Raw genomic sequence first — 21180 nt, forward strand, 5'->3', positions numbered from 1 at the left:
CACACACACACACACAAACGCACACACACACACACAAACGCACACACACACTCACACACTGTAAGGGAATCTCCACATGTCGTCACTGGTTTCTAAAACATCTGGAACGCTTGACTGAGTCTAGAAAATTGTCGGTGTGTCCCAAATCCATGCAACATACAGATTATTATGTGGGATTTATCTGCAACAGTGACTAAATGAAGTGAACTCTGAGGTTGGTTTTTTAATGGGTTGTTGATGGACACTATTCTGACACAAAGGAAATGGAGGGGCTGCTCACAGCTGGAAAAAAAAATCTAATTAATGGTGAATTGTGTTGAGCAGGTCTGGAAATATCTTAGAAAACAAAAAATAAGTATTAAATTCTAATTAAGAAAAGCCTAATTCATTCATTTCATCCAAAAATTACACTTTAATTGATTAATTCATCAATTCCCCCTAGGGAAGTATCTACTGTATCTATCTATCTATCTATCTATCTATCTATCTATCTATCTATCTATCTATCTATCTAAAGACTAAGACAGTTTGTGTGTAGTAAAGACTTAAAGACTGTACAGAATCAGCATGTATTATGGAAGGAAAACGCTTTGTTTGAAAATTATTTGCTTTTTTCTTTTACAGTTTTCATGTTGCATGAATTTCACATTCTTTGAACTCTTATTTAATGAATTTTAATTTTAGAATAGATTCTAATTGAAAAATTTTACAGACATCATGATTACTGCCATTTTGTAGTAATTTATGTCTTTTTTTTCATTTATTCATGTTAAACTGTTGAAAATGTGTTTTTGTTGACCTTGGTGATGAGCTGCAGCTGCAGCTGTAACTGAATTGAACATCCCTTGTTATATTCTTATTCAAACTTTTCATTGATGAAAAGGTAGTAGTAGAAATATTGCTACTTGCTACATCACAGACCAAATGTTCCTGCAGAATTAATTTGATTTTCTACTCATCTCATCTAAACTTTGCTGCTGTTGTGAAGGAAACGTGATCATTTTTGTCGGCATCTGGACCGGATCATCTCATTAAAGGGCTTGGATTCGACTCGTGTTGCTGAGGGATATCAGCCAAAATCCTGCTTACTGGATGAAACTGTGTTTGTTGCCTGGCAACATTAGCTGATTGAAGAGTCCATCAGGAAGCTTAACTGCTTTCAGAATCGAGGATGAGTCACTGAGTATTCATCTACTCGCATTTCTGTGAAAGCAACACTCGGGTCTGAACTGAACCAATAGTCAGCGTCATGCAATCGAAGAAAAGTCCTCGACGAAAAAAAAGAAACCCGACAGAATATTGTCTGTTTATACTGTGGTAGAGGATTGGTTGACTGTAATGAATGCACAAGATAAGTATTATTTTCATTGTCCTGCACAAATTAAGGGTGTGTCTTTTGTATTCTTTAAAAAGATTGTTTCTATGATGAATTGTGAGAGTTCAAACATAATTTTTAAAATATAGAAACTCCTCTCAGCAGCTTAGTACAGGGCCTCTGCATGGTTCACTAAGCTAAATGTAAAACCTTTTAAAGACTTTTTTAGTACCATATATTTGCACGTTAACAGCTTATATGTGGAATTCACATACTTCCTACTAACCCTAAATCTAAACCTATAATAGTAATACATGGATAGATGTCAATGTTATGTAATAACTAAGTGTATTATCAGAAGTGGACATAAAGCTCAGTCAATTAGCTCTGGAGACCTTGTCTTCCAGCCCTCACAGCTGTCAGCTGACTCTCACTGCTTCATTAGGCTCAAAGGAAAGTTGAAGTTCTTACAGGACCCACAACACTGTTTTATAACTGTGAATGCACCCTCAATGTTTGTGAGCATCATGTTATATGTATTCACTACAGTCATCACTGCCTCATTCAATATCTGCAAAGATACAGAGAATGCAACCAGTAAGAGTTTGATCACAGTGTGGAGGGAGACTTTTTATTTACTTACTAACCTATAAAAAGTTCAGTAATGAGGCCAATTAACAGAATATAAACTGGAGGACTTCCACTCTGCAGGGCTTTGCTCAAGGCTTCCAGGGCTTGTGCTGTGATGCAGAACACTTTCTGGGTTAAGCAGCATGTTTGCACCTAAAGTTCAACATACGACCATCTACTTTTACACTAAGCTGGTGCTCTCCACCAGTCGGGGTCAGGTGTAGGTGCACCAAAACATAAATAGGATTTCTTCCAATGATTGAAAGTATATATTAAAGGTTTATGATGTGCATCAATCAAACAAAACCCGAACATGCTGCACATGTTATGTTACAGCCTCTTACAGTACAGTATGCAATTTGGCTGATTTCTGCACATCAAAAGCTTTAATGAATAAACAAGCAGGGCACTTCCAGTATTATTTATGCTGTTTCTCTCTCTGCTGTTTGTGTCAGTTTTTCCCCTCTGTATTTGACAAAGAATGAGTCCTCAAATTCTTTCAATATACTGTAATGGCAGGGAATAAAAACTGCATGTGGGGCTATCAAAACACATTAAAACTGTTCTAAAGACCTCGAATTGTTATGAAACTCTGTTTTGTTACGCATTTGCAAAAACACCACCAATAAATTCAATGGATATATATATGTACAGCAATGTGCAACAGTTTTATACACCTATGATTTGGTTTTACTTTTTTCTGTTTCACTGCACTTCATATGAGGTTAATAGAGAAATAAAAACTATTCATGACATTATTTTTAAAGGCATCCCCACTTTATTTTAGTGCCTAAAATATCTGCACAGTACAGTTTGTGCTGGTAACAGTCCTCAAAGTATTCAGTAAGATAATGGATGTCACGGCCTTGCTGTTATGAAAGTGATCTATGGAACTGCTTCGTATTGTAACAGATGCTATGAGGCTGATGGCGGCAAAAGAACAGGCAGTGTGTGTGTTTTCATGGGACAAATAAAGGCAGGAGGGGGTAGAAGGACATAGAGAGGCTGTATAATGTTGTGAGTTACGTCTTTGAACTTTATCGAACCCCGTTGCCCTGGTCAGCGTTTTCACTCTTAGTGCCGCCCCCTTGACCTCTGACCCTTCACCCACTGACCTAAACCAATGAGCCATTTCTTAAACCACGCCTCCTTTATGAGCGTGACTGACCCTGACCTCGAGATGAACCCAACATTGCTCAAAACACACACACACACACACACACACACACACACACACACACACACTACAATTAAGACAACAGTTAATAGCCTCTCTCACACTGTCAATAGGAAACACACCAAGCGACTGCTCTTTCATTAGCATTGATCGCAGCCGTGGGACATGTTAAAGAAACACAGCCAGTGGTTTTCCATGAAGCTCTCCTGAGATCTCTTGTAATGGAATGGGGCAAACAACATCTGCCTGATGGCTGTTTAAGAACAATACCAAAAATGTCTGACCCGACTGTTGCATAGTAATTTGGTGGCTTGATGTCGTTTTCCAATTATTAACATATTAAGAAACCATTCAGATGCTTTTCCAGATGTTTTGGGAAATGCTTTAAACTGGTAATCCAACCCAAGTGAACAGAAAACATGACATTTAATGATCAAATGGAGCAAACACTGTCTGTTTGATAGGTGATTGAAGGTAAGACCAAACCTCATGGACCTGGAGTACGGAGTAACACCTCAGGGACTTGGTGTTGTTTTCCCTCTATGAAGTAGTAGCAACCATTTTCACGGTTTTCTGATGGGTGGAAAAGTGGAAAAGGCTTTAAACTATTACTTTGTCTGATGTTTATATCGGGACACACCCGAACATGATTTTAACCCTGCAGTAAAATAATTGGTGATTTGGTTTTGTTTTGTAATTGTTAACATCTTTGAGAAATATGTGCACACTTTCCTGATGAGATAGAAAAAAAAAAAAGTGGATAATACTTTAAACCTTGAATTCAAATCTCCCTCTTCCCTCAAGACAAACAAATGACAAACAAGTAACTGGAAGTAAAACCAACAAAAATGATCTCTTTGTCGTAAAATGGACCAAAAAATCTGGATCTGATAGCTGTTAATAATCTCAAAGCATACCGACCCTGATGTTAACCCTCGAACATAATACTTTAGTGGCTTGGTGTTGTTTTCCCGTTATTAGAATAATTTGGTAACCATTTACACGTCTTTTTGGCAGATATAAAAGTTAAAAGAAAAATCCCCCAAAAACAAACAAATAAGCAAACCCACAAAAATGACATCCTGTAATAAAATGGACTGAAAATGTCTATCTAATGGCTGTTAAAGGAAAATACTAAAGTGTAACAAGACTGGTGTTAATCCTGCACTGTAATACTTTGGTGGCTTGGTGTTTTTTTTCTCCAAAAGTGTGCAGAACTTTTACAGACTCCTGGTAAAAGCTGCATAATGATCACGTTATATAAGATATACATAAATATATTTACTGTACAGTCTTTTAGTTAGTTGTGGCTTTAAAAACCTTAGAGCGGAAATATTACATTTTTAAATTACAGCAGTTTACATGATGATCAAGCAAATATAAGAAAGCTATTTTATGCAAAACCTTGACACAAAAAAAGAAAATGCGCTCAGTAACACTTGGATATAATACAGTATTTTTGTGAACCAGTGGTTCCCAGCCTTGGGGTCAGGACCCTGCCAAGAGGTTTCAAGACAAATTTGAGTGGTCTCCAGACGATCAGCAGGAGAGGAAAGCAGAAAAACTTATGGTTATTGTTTTAGACTTCCCTCTAATCTTTCCTTCCTCTTCTTTTTTTTTTTTGACTGAACTTGTCAGCCATGACGAAAGGTCGAAAGTACCTATTCCATTTCACTCTTTTTAATCTGTTGTAAATGTGACTTTTTATATGATCTTATATTGTCCTGTGTTTCTTTTATGTGTAATGTAAAGCACTTTGAATTGCCTTGTTGAAAGGTGTTGTATAAATAAACTTGCCTTCACAGGGCAAAAAAAGACACTGTATTACACAGTGTTTTACCATGTTTGACCACACTACACCTGGAAAAGGTCATGCCTTCCCTTTTGTAATGATACCACAGCTATGAACACAGCTCTCACAGATACTCAAGTTATTTAGGCAGATCAACCCCAAAAAGGGGGGCTGGTGTTCAAGGATGTAAGGGATGCAGTTGAATGTCTTTCCAGCCAGTAGAAAACACTTTAAACTGAAGCCCCTATCTTCCCCCAACAACACACAAGTAAACAGAAAATAAACAAAACTGACCTCTGTTAGGTCTAATCCAACTCTCCTTCAGATCTTTCACTTTACTTGGCATGAAACCACCAGCAGCAAAAAGGGAATTAAACACCAGTTTATGTCTGCTCACAAAAAAAACTCCTTTTAGCAAGCATAAAAACAAACTTGCCATGAAATAACTTTCTGTCAATAGAAATTGTTTGTAACCTTCCTCTTTTTAAAAGAAAACCTTAAGCTTACATTGCTTCACATACACAGTTGCATATACTCTGCAACACATGCACACATGGAAAAAAAAAAAAAAAAAATCACTTACAGACCGGACATGGCAGCTCTGCAACTGCAACCCTTCCTCCCTGGCTCTCTTTCTCTCTGTCATTTTCTTCGTCTGTCTCTCTCTCACCTCCTCCTCCTCTTCCTCCTACACTTTCCTCTGTGTGTCTCCTCAGCTTCACTCAAGCCCTCAAGTCTTCTTTACCCTCTCCCTCTTTGCTGATTGGCCAGCAGTGAAGTGTGTGATTTACTGGCTCCTTCACCTAACAGATGTTTAGGTGAACTTCCACTACACACACACAGACACACAGACACACAGACACACACACACACAGACACACACACACACACACACACACACAGTTATGTCTGGTAACCCCAAGGGTTTAAGGGTGATGACACACACACACACACACACACACACACACACACACACACACAAACCCATGCTAGTGTGTATATGAGGTGTGTACATGCACTTTGGTCAAAGGTTAGGTAAGCCTCAGGATTGACAAGGCAATAGGATGTGTTAGGGTCACGACCTCACATTCACAAACACATGCACGTACTCACAAACGTACACATTACTGTGAAATGCAGTTACACACAGAGAGCCACACGAGCCAGTTTAGAATTACAGAAAGGAAAACAAAATGACGCTGACATAATGTCTGTAAACTGAGTGTTTGGAATTGGAGGAACAATGTCTGTTTTCATGTAGCGCTCTGAGGAGCTGAGCCCAGTAGAAAACTCTCATGCTGCACTAATTTAATCCTTTTGGCCACAAGGGGGCAGAGGAACTTCACACCGAGCAGACAGAAGCACAACTCTAATGTAACATTGCCATTATCAAATTGGTCAGAGCTAAGATGTTAGCTTCTATGTTAACACCTATTTACACACTCAGCAGTGGAGATATTCTGATACCATGTTTTTCCCTCCTGATACCTGAACTTGTGTATCAGCCAATACCGAGTAGCAATCCGATACCGCTGTGTTAATAAAAAAAATTAAAAAATATGCGATTGCCATCATTGTAGTATGGTATAGCTTGGGTTAAACCCTTTATAAAACACAAATAAATAGATGAATACAATAGTCTTCACTTGTTGCCAGTGGCTGCACAGGACAACTTCCTGTGTTGGCTACTATTTTAGAGCAGCGAAGAAGACTCTACACAGCAGACACACAAGCATTCAGAGTCATATTTCTGGTCTCCTTTTCTCTCTAGTTTGGTCTCCACCAGCTCCTGACTAAAACTTCTTGCTCCTTAGCTGCTAAATGATCTGCTTGCTTCACAAGCTAATCGCTAATTCTGTATCATTCCATTCCTGATCACTACTATTGGGGATGGGACTGAGACTGAACCGTAAAGTAAAACCAAAACAATGAGCTTAAAGAAGCTAAAAGGCTCTTTAGAGCTGGTGACAATTTTCTGCGGAAAAACTTCAATCAACCTCTTTCAGATTACAAACAGTCGTTAAATTTCTTTTACAGTAAATGTAAACAAAATACTGATTAAAGAAGTTTTAAGGAGGAATGTGGTCACTCCTTGATTATTGTGTTCTCGACTACAGATGGTCACGAAACATGTCGTGCTAAATGGGTGAATTTGTGTATAAAAACTGTATAAAACTTCAGGCAATAATGTGTAGATGAACAGGTTTAATGTGAAGTTTGGATTCAAAGTCTATATCGGTTACATGGCTTGACACTAGAGCTGCAGTGACTAATCATCAAACATTTGCTTGTTTTAGCTTCTGCTGCTTTTTCTTTGTCATTTATGATAATTTATGAAATATCTTTGAGTTTTGGATTGATAAACAGACATGGGTTTTTTAAACTAGGTTTTGACATTTCATAGACAAAACAAATAATCGATTACATGAAAAATAATCAGCAGATTAACTGATCATCAAATCAAGTTTGGTCTTTTGAGCATTCTTAGTGTACGTGGGTTATTCAAAAATTCAAAACAAGGGTTATCTGAAAAATAAAAAACACTTGCCAATTTTGTCCCCCGTATGACATCATGCAGCGGCCTTTATTAAAAGGTAACCTGTTGTGTCGACCGGTCATGAACGCCTCATTAGTATCTCTTTCTACCAGCAGGCCCACTGGTAGCGTCAGGATGACCAACAAGACTTCTAGAATAACACAATGCAGTGTTTTCTTATCTGCACGTTCCACTAAGTGGTTACAAGTAAAAACAAGGTCAAGGCTAAGTGTGTGTGTGTGTGTGTGTGTGTGAGTTGCTAAATTCAATTAGCAAAAAATGATGTTAAGACATGGAGAAAAAAAAGTACCCCCTGTAATATATACGGTGGACTATACCCTCACTCAGTATTTATTTTCTCTGCTGTAACTTTAAACGTGAGGGGGAAAGATGCCAGATGTTTTTATCCTGAAATGGAAAAGAGTTTGTTGAGTTACCAGGTTTCCTTCAGACAGCAGTGAGATGGGATATTGATGGGGCTGTTAACAGCTGGCTGCAGTTCAACTGACTGACAGAGCAAACACACACACACACACACACACACACACACACACACACACACACACACACACACACACAGAAACCTGGAACTGGTTAACCTCTGTCTCTGTCACTGATTTCTCCCCGCTCTTTCTTTCACTGTATGTTTCAAACTTTCTCTGTTTTCCTTTCTCTCCTTTCACTCCATCACTTTTCTTTCTTTCTTTCTTGCTTTACATCTCAATTCCCTTCCCCTTTCCTCCCGTTCCTTTATTTTCTTGCCTGCTTCCATTCTTTTCTTACTCCTTACATCCGCTTCTTTATTTGCCTCCACCTCCTTTCTTTCTTCTTTTCATTCTGTAGCATTTCTATTTCTCAGTTTCCATCTTCTAATGGTGGAAAGTCACTAAGTTCAAACACTCAAACACATTTGAGGTACTTTAGTTGAGTATTTCCATTTTATACTGCTTTATACTTTTACTCCTATTACATTTCATATAGGGAAATGTTGTACTTATTAATCAACTGGATTCATTCATTATGTAAAACGTTAAATTAAAATGAATTATAAGATTATACAATACAATACAATATCAAAGATTAATGTGACTTGTGACCCCTTACAAAAAGCAGTGTGTGGTTTCAGATGATTATGATTTGTAAGAAGTTCCAACCAAGACGGATTTGCTCTCTAAACATCTCAAATGATCTCATTCAATTAACTTCTCAAGGCCTGAAGACGTAAATTATTCATTATTTCACAAAAGAAAAAGCATTAAATATAGAAAAGTCCAAATAATGAAGACACATCTGTGTATCAGGGTTCATGGTATGATTAATGTGGTAGTAAAGAAGACAAAGAAAGCTCTAAAAATCTATCATGTGCCCCGTAGTTTGGACCAAACCATCTGACTATATAGGCTCCAGCTCTACCAGCTACAACTGCAAAATGTTGTTAACACATTGATGCATCAGTATTGATAATCTGACGATGTAATATTTGATAATGTATCAGTGCTTCTGCAGAATGAGTCGTTTTCATTTTGACACTACATTTAACAAATTATACTTGTGTACTTCTACTAAAGTTTGATGCTGAATGCTGGAGTATTTTTACATTCATGTAGTGGTACTTTTGTTTAAATTAAGGAACTAAGTACTTCTTCCACCACTGCTCTGCATTTCCTTCCTTTCTTTATTTCATAGCTTCGACTCTTTGCTCCTATTTTCCTTTCTGCTCACTTTAATTCGCTATATTGTTGACTTTTTCCTTTCTTTCTTTCTTTCTTATTAATATTAAGAAAACAACCTACCTCTAAGTTTCAATTTCTGTCACCAAACAAAACACATATCACTTATGGCTCCAGAGTAGCTGATGAATCAGTGAGTGAGATGACAGTGTTAACAGGAAGTCACACATGCTCTACCTCTCTCTACCTCTCTTTCTCTCCATCTGTCACATGCACATGCAACAGTCTGAAAACGATCTGGTATCAACTTGACTATGTAGAGTTTGTGTGTGTTTACATATGCTTCAATTATTCATTATCATCAAGTGTAAAACTCACACAAGTCTGTTGTTGGTTATATCTCACATGTTTGTTTCTACTTTCTACATATATTTATGATTAATAGCAGAGTAAAAACGCTCTTTCTGCTCTTCTCAAGTGATTGTCAAGTTGTCACATATTTTCTTTCTCACATATTTTAAAGGTTCGTGTCCATCAGACACTGACAACAAAAGAACAAGTTCAAACAGGAGCGAGAGGAAATTGCAGCCACACTTTCACACACTCTCACATCCCCAGTGTTTCTCAGCCGGCCTGTCTGTCAATCAGCCTGAATGACTTTTTCTCCTCCTTTCATGACCACACACATCCTGTCTCTTTCAGTCATTCTGTCTTTCGGTTTTAGGTCTTCCTCACACGCACACATGCACACACACATGCATGCAAGCATGCACATACACATACACACACACACAAACCTCTCTTGGCAAGACAAGGCAGCACAGTCTTTTCTCCAGTGAGGGAATTTTCCCTAACTTTTATCTCTGTTTTTGGTCTCCACCAACTCCTAATGCTCCACTATGTTCACCAGCTAGTTTCTAACTGTGTCTGTGTGTAGTTTAGGTCTTTTTTTGTGCTATTTAATTGTGACAGTTTTGTTTATGTTTTCACTGTAAGCCTTTATTTTCATATGTAGAGTCATTTCATTGAATCTCTGATCTTTACATTGTGCCTTATCTTGTTCTATTGATACTGTGACATTTTGAATTGTTTGTTTTTATTGTTATTGTCTTTGTGTAGACTCTGGGAAGACTGGAGATCCAAATAAAGAATGAGGAATAAAAAATATATGCAGAGAGCACTTGTGTTTTTTAGCTGAAATCAGCTGCCTGCTGCAGCCGGAAAACAAAGTTAACGAGAGCAGTGAGACTGAAGCAAACTGTAAAGCTTTTGGTCATAAAACTAAAACAATGATACTATAAAACTCTCAAGAGCTGAGTGGACTGAACAACGAATATCTGTGGGTTTGTCACTGCAAGTGACCTCTCATATAGAAGTAGTCATGTGATCTATTGTTAATATAAAAATGCTCATTATAGTGACTTTAAATGATGGTTTAAAAAAGTACAGTGCTTTGTCTGACCTCTGCACCAGCAAGGGCCCACTTTAGAGCAGTGTACCGAGGGTACTCCTATACCAAGAGGTACTTCTGCAGTTTGTGTTTAGGAAGAAAATAAAGAGCTTAAAAATGGTGTGAGGATCACTTCTGTATTTATTGTCACAAAAGCCACTAATGTTCAAGCCATGAGAAGTTAACTGCACAGGACACACCTCAGTTTCCCAGAAAATGTGGGATGGCCAAAACACCTTAACGCCACATGAAAACTAGTTACCAACACTTCTGTAGCCAGGATTCTAGAAATACTGAGTTAATGAGCTCAAATTCCTCCCGCAGAGCCCCACCAACTTAAGACATTTGTGACTAGCAATAACCAAACTCTGTAAAATTATATTTAAATGAAAATATAGCTAAACAATGTTTTCTCTAAATTTAATGACAAAAAAGAAAAACAATTTTTTTGCCCTGAAATTGTTTTTTTTAAGAAACTCTAAAAAGTCTATTCAGAGTCACATGAATATCTAATTCATCCTTTAAAACAGCGACATGTGTGATATGTGAATGTGAACTCTACTTGACGTCATTAAACCAGCCACATTCCTAGAAACATTCCTGTGTGCATGACTTCTGTGGCGTCAATGGTAGCTCCAGCTTTGGTTAGCAGGCAAGCACAAAACAGTTAAATGACTGAAACATGAAGTTCCTGCTGCTCCATGTCATAGCAGTACACAAGCGCAAAGGTGACCACACCTACTAAGAAACCAAACCTAATCACCACTGCGTTTTCTCTGCAGTGAAAACAACCCACCAGAGGGATACGACGAAGAAGTACTCAGACACATTTGACGAGCGCCGACAAATAATAGGTTGGGAACCACTGTTTTGAAACAATATCGAAGTGCTCAAATCTACCACTGGTGTACTGTTGGGAAATGTGTGTCAAAATCAACCAACAGTCAAATCTCTTTGAGAGACAAATATTTTGCATGAGAGGCCTTTGCAGCCACAGAAAGGGAAAGCACCGTCTCCACTTTCAATGGCACTTCACTGTGTCAAGTGTTGAGTAAATGTCACTGAAAAAGGCCAATCACATTGAAAGAACACAGTTCATCTTCCACCAGACCGTTGCGTGTATGTGTGTTTGTATGTGTGTGTGTGTGTGTACATGAGAGGGAAGTCCGCTCCCTTCCAGTGTAAACAAACACACTCTACAGCAGAGGAGGGCAGGAAGACTGCAAAACAGCAGCATGGCATGAAGCCAACAGTGAGTGCATGTTTAACTGAAGATGAAGATGATGTTGGCAAAAAAATATTTTGGGATGTCAGTGGTTGGTGTGATGTTAAATATTTATGGTTTGACCCAAAACAGACGTAAGTCCTTTGTGCAATAAACTGAAGATGTGTTCCAACAAACGTCGGCAATGACTAACATCAGCGAAATGGGCCAAAACCAGAGGAAACTTCTAATCGATCTTGGAAATCTCTTTTCTGAGAAGGAAAGAAAGCAATGAAAGAACTGTAAAACAAAGCTAAATGTGATGACCTTATTATTGTTAGATAATGAAATGCATTAACTCACTGTGCAGAGTTTCTGCAGGGTTCACCTAGTTAAAGTTTAAAGTTAAGGACTTTTTAAGACTTTTTTAATACCATATAGAAGGCAGTTTAATACCACTTTCAAGACCCTACCTGCCAAAGCTTTAAAGTATGATAGAAAACCATTAGCGATGACAGGCCTAGAATTATTTGGTATCACATTTCCTCCAGCCCCACCCAGCAGTATATCACAATAACTCCTAATGATATAATTAATTAAATGAACACGACCTGGACCTGGATAAGTAGCATGAAATTGATGGATGGATTAACCATTTAAAAATGATTTAAGTTTGAGTTAAAACTGACACTTGCCCATTATGAGATGATGGGCTTCCTCACTACTGCAGCTAGAAGCAGCAACAGTGTTTTTACAGGTCGTATGGTGCTGACTGAAACTGCAACTCTAACACTGAGAATGACTAAACTCAAAATCCAGTCAAAACATTTAGGAAACGTTTTTTCTAACACACTATAATGAAGTTTTACAATAAGCAGATGTAAATATTTTTGAGTGCACTAAAACTCAAAGAAAGGGTCATTTTTAATGTCTGTTTGCTGCAGGTGTTATTAACAAATCAACAAAATGTGTAATTCGCCCAAATTGTTTTTCATACAACTGTATGTCGCAGTGAGAGTGTAGCAGTGGACATTTTTACGCAGCACAAATGATGTTCATAAGTTATTTTTTATGACTGCTCTCTGATTTTATTAAGTAAAATGAACATTTAACAGAAATGGCATATACCGAGTTAATATCCCTAACACATTCAATAGCGTTAACATTTTAAGCAATTATCACCCAGCGCAAAGCGCAGTATAATTCTGTTGTGAAGGTTGATTTAATTTCTCAAAGGGATTTCGTCTACAGCTGTATTCTGAATGCTTTCCAATACAGAGCACCCAACTACAGATCCAATGCAGCTATACAGTATATGGGAATAAAAATATTCCGTAATTAAAAAGTAGTAATCCAGAGGAGTGTTTATGTGAAAAATGACACTCTGTCGAAAGCGTCACCCTTTTCAAACCGGCCTAGTTTACTCTGACTGACGTGTTTACTTGAAGCCTTTTCATTTTGATTGGACTCTTCAAAAGAAAATACAAGCCTCCATTTTACTGTTCTATAAATTCACACAGACAGAGACCTGATTCTCTCCCACCTCCATCTTCCAGCGGCTGAGCCATTCTTCCCTCTGTCTCCTACTGATGTAGTACGGGTCGCCAGCCTGGAAAGTCACTCTGGGGACTGGCCTCCTCCGCAGTCTCCCAGTCTCACCCTGCACACACACACACAAACACACACACACACACACACACACACACATGAAAAGCTTGTTATACACTCACCATGCTCTTAAACCTGCTTGTACTGCTCATTTTTGAAAGTAAAAAAAAGAAACACATCACAGACAGGGTTACGACTGCTTTTCTCACCTCTCTGGGGGAGTCGCAGTTTCTGTCGTCTGGCTCATCTGCAGGAAAAGAGAAGTTACAGGAAATGGCCCATTTGTACAGATTTAACAAGAGAAGTAATGAGGAGGTTAAGTCATGGTTTTCATCTTTTGGCCCCAGCGTACATATTTATATTTGAAATGCACTCAAACACTGCAATCTGGAAGTTATTATAATTTCAGGTAAACTGACAACAAGTGCTCTTGAAGACTTGAGGGTGAATTATTTTTTTTCTAAATTACACAGATCATGACTGTCAGGATTGTAAATTTCATATCCTTAAAGCATCTTAATTGATAGCAAGTTAGCTGTTGTGTTTTGGAAATCCTTAAATCAGCTTCTGTAGATAAATTAACCATTTAAATTACTGTATAAATGACCAGAGTCATATTATTTGAAATGATATGACTTGGCATTGAAGATATACCCTTATTCCTCTCGGTATGCTCTAGTTTCCGACGCCCGCGCTTCTTGCGAGGGGAGGGGGAGGCCTCCGGCTCCTCAGGCGGGGTTGGGGGGGCATTTGCACAGGGGTCAGAGGTCGCCATCTCCTGGGAAACAGACAGAGCACAGTCTAGGTCTGAGAAAACTGCTGCTCGCCCTCATGTAGACCCATCAAAGCACTCGACAAACATTATAAGCACACACACATGTACAGGCCTTATACACACATAAAGCTCATGCATACACACACAATCAAAGAGCTACTGCAATACATTAGTCTGCCCTTGTTAATACAACAAAGAGCAGGTATGTTCAGCAGAGCATGTCTGCATAGGCTCAGTAATACACACCTTCAACTCCCATTAACACACACACACACACACACACCGCACACAAACACACACACACACACACACACACACTTATGAGATGAGAAGGGGAGTACTGTTGATGTCATTAACAGTGCTAATGTTTAATGAGCATGTTTGTTAAATGATGCTAACATCCATAACATCAGCCTAAAATTACATACAATGTAAAATAACCTATATGAAAATCAAAAAATCCATTAGCTCAGCAACATGAATGATGCTAAACCAGTGGTTCTCAAACTGGGTGGTGACCCCCCTGAGGGGGGACACTGAACCACCGCAGGGGGGGCGTGGACGACCAGGGGAGGAATATGGAGTGAAACTAAGTTGAATGAATATGATTTATGCAGGAAAAATAAACAAACAAGAGTTTGTTGATGCTAACGTGCTGATCTTTATTTCACCAAAATTCAACATTGATTCTTTTTTATTAGTCGCTTCTCCATCACTGTTAGTGATTGAAAAATATGGTGAACCTTTTCCGGCTTCTGAAGGAGGCATGCCAGAAAAAGTTTGAGAAGCACTGTGCTAAACTATGATCATGTGTCTGCTCTGAAAAGACCAGTGGGTTTTTTATGAGTGTGTGCCGCTAACAGGCTAACAGATTTTATAGACGAGTGGTTAAAAAGTGGAGAGCAGAGGTAAATGTCAAGCTCAAAGGCTACGCTAACACCAGCTAGCGCTAACAAGCCCACAAAGGCTGTAATGAGCAGGTGAGAAGGCCTGTAAAAGGCACTGAAAGCAAAAGGTGACTAAAAGGGCCCCGGGACACGGGGTACACTGAAGTACACCAGCACACACTTTTAATACTGGATACTCAATCAGAAGACATGAGTTTGATATAGGTGGATTTTTGGTGCTTAAAGGCTTTTAGTACCCAAAACATCCCACCTACAGACAAAAATGCAATATTATGCATTCATGTGTTCTGTTTTTGTTTTTGTAAAATAATTGCAAACAGCTAATTGCATGTATAAAGCCACTTATTTGAGAGTTGATGCAGACTCAAGCTCTGAAATGCAGCAGGATTTTTATTGGAGCTACAACATCAATTAGTTGATCATCAGAAAAATAACTGGCAACTATTTTGATAAGTGAATAATCGTTGCTGTCATTTTTTTAAGAAGAAATGTCAAATATTTGCTGTTTCAGCTTCTCAAATGTGAAAAGTGTATGATTTTCTTTGTCATACTGTACATAACAGTAAACTGATTATCTTTGGATTTTGGGCTGCTGGTTGGACAAAACGACAACCTCTGTTTGTGGAAAACATTTTTTACTATTTATTGGCATATTAAGCGCAAAAGGTTTAATCGAGTAACCAAAAAAATAATTGGTAGATTTATATATAATGAAAATAATCATTACAACAGACAATAGATGTACAGAGCTAGCAGCAGATAAGACTTTGATAATTCAAAAAAGGTTTGTTACACCTAAAATTAAGATAATTAGTAATAATCTGTATTTTAAGTGTTTTACCCTGGTAAATATTTATAAATATTATAATTAAATCATTAGCAGAGAGGCTGTTTATATGACATGTTCACTTGAAGTTGGAACAAATATTAGGAAACTGCTAAAATGAAAGTGAATAGACTTGACCGGAAAAACAAAATCGATATTTCATAGACTCGATACAATGCAGGAAATGTGAAAGACACAACACATTCAAACTAAACAAACAAAAGCATGAACTAAATTCAACCACTTGAGTCAAGTGGTTGAAATCAGTGTAGAACTTGCTATGTAAAAATCAAGCATGTGCTTAGCAAAATATAAATTCAGGGCGCTTAATTACTGCAATAAATTAGCTTACATGAATTCTAAAACTGTGCGCACAAAACAATCAAAATCATGGTATGAATTAACCCAGATGAAAGTAATATGTTTCTTTAAACTTAAATTAAAATGAGTGCACTGGCATCTATCAGGTGCACATGAAATACCATTATGTGCTCTTGATGAGAACACATGGCCTTAACATTTATTGCTTTAACCCCAAAATCAAATTAAAGCTGCATTAAGCTTTTTCTTTTAACCATTAGGAGCTAAAAAGATATCAGCTCCTACAGCTAACTTTTAAGCAAACAACTGACTACTTACACATTCAGCAGAAACAGAGGAATCTGGACTTGCAGTCATCTTTTTGGTCACATGTCGAATGTAAATTCAAATCAGCCCTGGTTTGGTCCACAGACTCTTGAGAAAAATATCTGGATGTCTTTTGGTTGCTATCTGTTCGACGCTCTTCAGTCACTTCGCCTCCCCGCCTTTTAGCGCTAAACAGGAAGTGTACAGTCGGGCCTGTGTGAGCCGGTTGTACACTTCCTTGTGTGAGAGCAGGTGCATTGGTTGGGTTTCATTTGGGCTGGTGATTCACACTTTTGATTCAGTGAGACAAAAAAAAAGAAAATAGCTTAATGCAGCTTTAAAGTTGTACTCAGAGAATTTAAGTTAATTCTGACCAAACCCTTGCCACTGTGCATCAAAACCGTAAAACACATTTTTAGGCGCTGACTACCTGAGTAGCTAAATTTAGCTAAATTTAGCATTAACTCATTCAGACACAGAAAGTGCAACTTGCATGTACCCTGGTGGTTTTTGTTGTCTTTTATGGTTTCAAATGACTCCTCACTGACCCGCACTTCCTCTAAACTCAGCATTCAACCTTGATCTTGAATGACAAGACAGTGTGGAAAGTACCTGACTTTTCTCCACAGCTGACAGACTCTAACCTGAGCTGTGTGCACAGTAAAGCAGGCCAATGAAGGGCGGGTTTCAGGTTTTCAGGTTGGATGGAACTTTGATGATACCCAGGGGGAGGCTGAGCTGAGAACAGGATGTGGCAAACAATAAAACAATAGTGCACCAAAAATAATAAAATAAGCAAACCTAACATAGAAAATACATGTATGGTAGGTGATTTAAAGATGTATAAGTCAAGTGATTTGTTATTTACTCTGCAGCAAACACAACCAAATTGAGAAGTGTGTCCAGACGGGCTAAAATTATTTGTGACTCTTTCCAATATCAGTGTGACAGATGAAAGTAGCACATATGGGCAGAAATATGTGCACAGCAGGCACTTTTTTAAACCAGTTATTATTAATAGCTCATGTCACAGTAGCCGTGAATCTTGTCCAGATTGTGTTTTGGACAAAGTGAACATGTCTCAGCTTTTGCTATGTCCTGTTTGCATCAGTGTCAGTCAGAAAAATAACATCCTCTGGACAAACAACAATGTTAAGTAACAACATTTTTCATCTTCAGGCTCAAGGCTTTGCATCTGTTTTTGTCAATTTTACTTTTCTTGCTTCACTTCCAGAGATACCTGCTGTCCTGTGGGGCAGTTGGTTAAAGGAGCTTTCCCAAGCTGCTACATCAACTGTGCCTTTAAGCTAGCTAGAAAAAGCCATTTCTCAAAAGCAAATAAAGACAAACCGTAACTAACAATGGTGAAAGATCAACAAACATCGATTCCTGAAGCACTTACCTACAGATTACGATCTCTATTTATCATTTTTTACCATGTCTTTGTGTAGTCGACAGAGGTGTGATTATCTTCAAAGAGCAAAAGAGGGAAATGGGACAGATGTACCAAATTTACACACTCAACTCAACTCAGCTCAACCACATTTACACTCAGCTGGAGGTTTATTAGAAACACATAGCTAAAACTAACGCTGTCTCATACAACAGTCCTGTCTTTATATGTTATAATGTTCAGTTGTTGTGGAGGATGCAGTTTGTTTTGCTGTTTCACTGTATAATCTTAAACTGACAGTTGTTTCTCTTAAAGCTGTGACTAATAATTATTTTCATTATCAATGAATCTGCTGCTTAATTGTCCATAAAATGTCAGAATGTCAAATAAAAAAGACTGCATTGTATAATTTCTTACAACCCAAGAAAGCATCTTCAAATGTCATGTTTTGTCTGAACCACGGTGCAAAATGTGAAGATATTTAGTTTGTTAAGTTTAATCATGTACAACAAGGAAAAGCATCAAACTGTTTACTTAAAATATTACTAAAACAATCAATTAATAAACTAATGAATGCAGCTCTAGTATCTATTATTTACATCCATTAGGGTATACTGCATTTTAGCATTGCTGGTTAAATCTCCATGAGGGTGTTTATTAATAACATGAAAATATAAATATATAATGTAATATTTAAAAATCATACATATAAATAAAGAATAGGTGGAAATGAAAAATGTTAGACTTACTGTATGTGTATTAGAAATGATCCTGACTGTAATGAATCAACGGTAGTAGAAAACATACTGCATGGTTTCTCTTACAAACAGCACCGTCAACTACTTTCTAGCACAGCTGCCTTAAATTAAAACACTAATTAAGTGTCCAATTTGGATCTGGAAGCTTTAATAAATAGTGATTTTACATGCAAAGATTTTGATCTTCACGCTGACACACTCCATTTACAAAAAACGATTTATGACACAGAAGACGCAAGAAACTAAAAAGGACTGTCGGATATTTACAAACACAGGATCATATTTTTTTCACTGACTTTTATAGTAGATTTTTCAGTGAAATTAAATGAATGTAAACACTCAGATTATTGTAATGAGTTAATTATAGTTGACTTTGCTTCCAGTCAACAACTTGAGTTTGCTATTACTACTACAGGTGCTACTACTGCTACATTTATATCACCATGACTATTATATACTACCACCAACACTACAACTACTACTAGTGCTATTTTGCTACTATCACTACTGCTACTATTAAAACCTCTACTACTACTAGGACTATAAATATTACTATCTTTACTACTATTGTTATTACTTTCACTATTGCTAGTGCTACTTTAACTACTCCTCCTACTACTATAATGCTATACATTCTCTACTGCTACTATTATATTTCTACTGCTGCAACTACTATTACAATTACTACTTTTACCAATACTGCTATTACTTTAACTACCTCTAGTACTACAGCTACTACTACATGGTTTAGAAAAGTGTGATAGAGAACATATAAATGAAGTAATATAGGACCTTGCAGTGTTAGTTGTATTATAAAATCTGTTTAAGTTTTAGTCCCACAAAGTTATTTTTTATCCACCAGCCGCAAATTATGAAACTTTCTGTCAAACACTAGGAACACAACCACAATTTTTCCACAATCTCTCTGTGATCTTTGTGGTTTTGGGCACAAAATGGAAACCCCAGAAGAAACCAGACCGAGCTGCATATGTGACGAAAGCAGACCAAAATCTCCGGTTATCGAGACACACTAAGTCTAAGTTAAGACCTTGACAGTAAATAATTATAGTTTAGCGTTTGACTAGATAAAATCTAGTTATTAGTGTGCATGAACAGTTCCATTATTTATACCAGTTGACATCACGGCAGACTGTGGCCGTGGGGGGATTTTCATGTTAAAGTACTGTGTAAATGTTGGGAAATGTGCCAATATACCTCTTTGCTCCTACTGTACTTCAAACTACTCTGAAGTGTTTAAGCAGAAGCCACAAGCACAACACACACACGTATAAAAACCTCACCAGCTGCTATGCACATGGTGCCAGTGGCGAAGAAAAAAGAAGAGAAACAAGGGAGAAAAGACAGAGGAAAGAGGAAGAGACTGACACCTATCTTAAGTTTAGTGAAAAAGAAAAACTGAAGAGCAGACAGAAAAAATTAAGAATGAAAGCGTGAAAGAAAAAAGGAAAGAAAAAAATTAAAGCTTGAAATAGTTAAGGACCATGTAGCTAATCTAATCATCCATGAAACCATCATCATTACTGTAATAATGTGTGTGTATTTGTGTGTTCTTGTGTTAGAGGTGAATGAGCGAATGAAGGAGAGAAGTGAAGGAGAAGGAGGAGGAAAAAGTGAGGCAACCTCCCTCTCCGTTCTCTATAGTTTGTGTCACTGACAGCTCCACCCTGAGCTGAGCTTCGCACAATAGCTCTATTCCTGGACACACTCCACTGTGTGTGTGTGCGTGTGTGTGTGTGTGTGTGTGTGTGTGTGTGTGTGTGTGTGTGCGTGTGTGTGAGGGAGAGAGAGAAAGAGACAAACAGAGAGAGTAATAGCAGTGCACTGTTCACTGACCAAGAAGCTTCTGTTTCAAGTACATGTATGTACAACTACATTAAATAATACTGCTTATTGTATTGATTGTACTACAAGTATCACAGTATGATACTACTACAACAACTGCTACTGGTGCTACTGATATTTCTATCAGTTCAGTTTTAAATTCTTGGTCAACTTTGGATAAAATCAGCAAATATGACGCTGTGGTTTGTTCACTTCTGCTACTGTAGCACTATGGTTGATAAAGCTACTAAAACTACTGCTAATAATGAAGTAAAAACATCACTTACAAACACACACACCTTTTGTAATACACTTATGTTTCATAGTGCAGCCCTGTGTGTGTGCGCGCGCTCGCAACAGGATTTATATTAATCCTGCCTGTCTTGTCAGAGCTCAGACATCAAAGCATGATCAGACCTGCTCTCCTCACATGAATGCACACACACACACACACAACACACACACTCTGGGGTGGTTGTTTGATCAGCTATATTGACTTGCTGATTCCACCACACAGTTCAGTCAGCACACAAGGACACACACACACATACGGTGAGCGATGAGAGGGTGAACGAAGAGAGAAATATGGAGGAGAGGAGCTGCCAAAGACCTGACCTGTCAGTCAGAGTGAATAAATATACTGTACAGTGTCATTACAGTAATAATGCA

The 21180-nt window shown here is 37.8% G+C and overlaps 1 protein-coding gene across 14 annotated transcripts in view; it reads right to left on the bottom strand.

The window, feature by feature from the left end:
• Positions 1–21180, bottom strand: part of dnmt3aa (DNA (cytosine-5-)-methyltransferase 3 alpha a) — a 59623-nt gene that overhangs the window by 21974 nt on the left and 16469 nt on the right. For 8 of the 14 annotated variants that reach the window (XM_087176250.1, XM_087176247.1, XM_087176249.1 and 5 more), the window contains 3 exons: positions 14037–14160; positions 13592–13629; positions 13303–13434 (listed from right to left, as the gene is read on the bottom strand). The exons of 3 other annotated variants lie outside the window; for them this stretch is intronic. In XM_087176250.1, coding sequence (XP_087032376.1) covers positions 13303–13434; positions 13592–13629; positions 14037–14160 — 294 coding nt within the window. Of the gene's footprint in view, positions 1–13302; positions 13435–13591; positions 13630–14036; positions 14161–16530; positions 16684–21180 lie in introns of those variants that run through there. 3 more of the 14 variants (XM_023415221.2, XM_023415217.2, XM_087176251.1) reach the window with 2 other exon arrangements.

Source organism: Seriola lalandi, unplaced genomic scaffold, assembly GCF_002814215.2.
Source record: "Seriola lalandi dorsalis isolate HSWRI2012SDOR001 ecotype SW California unplaced genomic scaffold, Sedor1 jcf7180002054544, whole genome shotgun sequence".
NCBI classification, from domain to species: domain Eukaryota; kingdom Metazoa; phylum Chordata; class Actinopteri; order Carangiformes; family Carangidae; genus Seriola; species Seriola lalandi.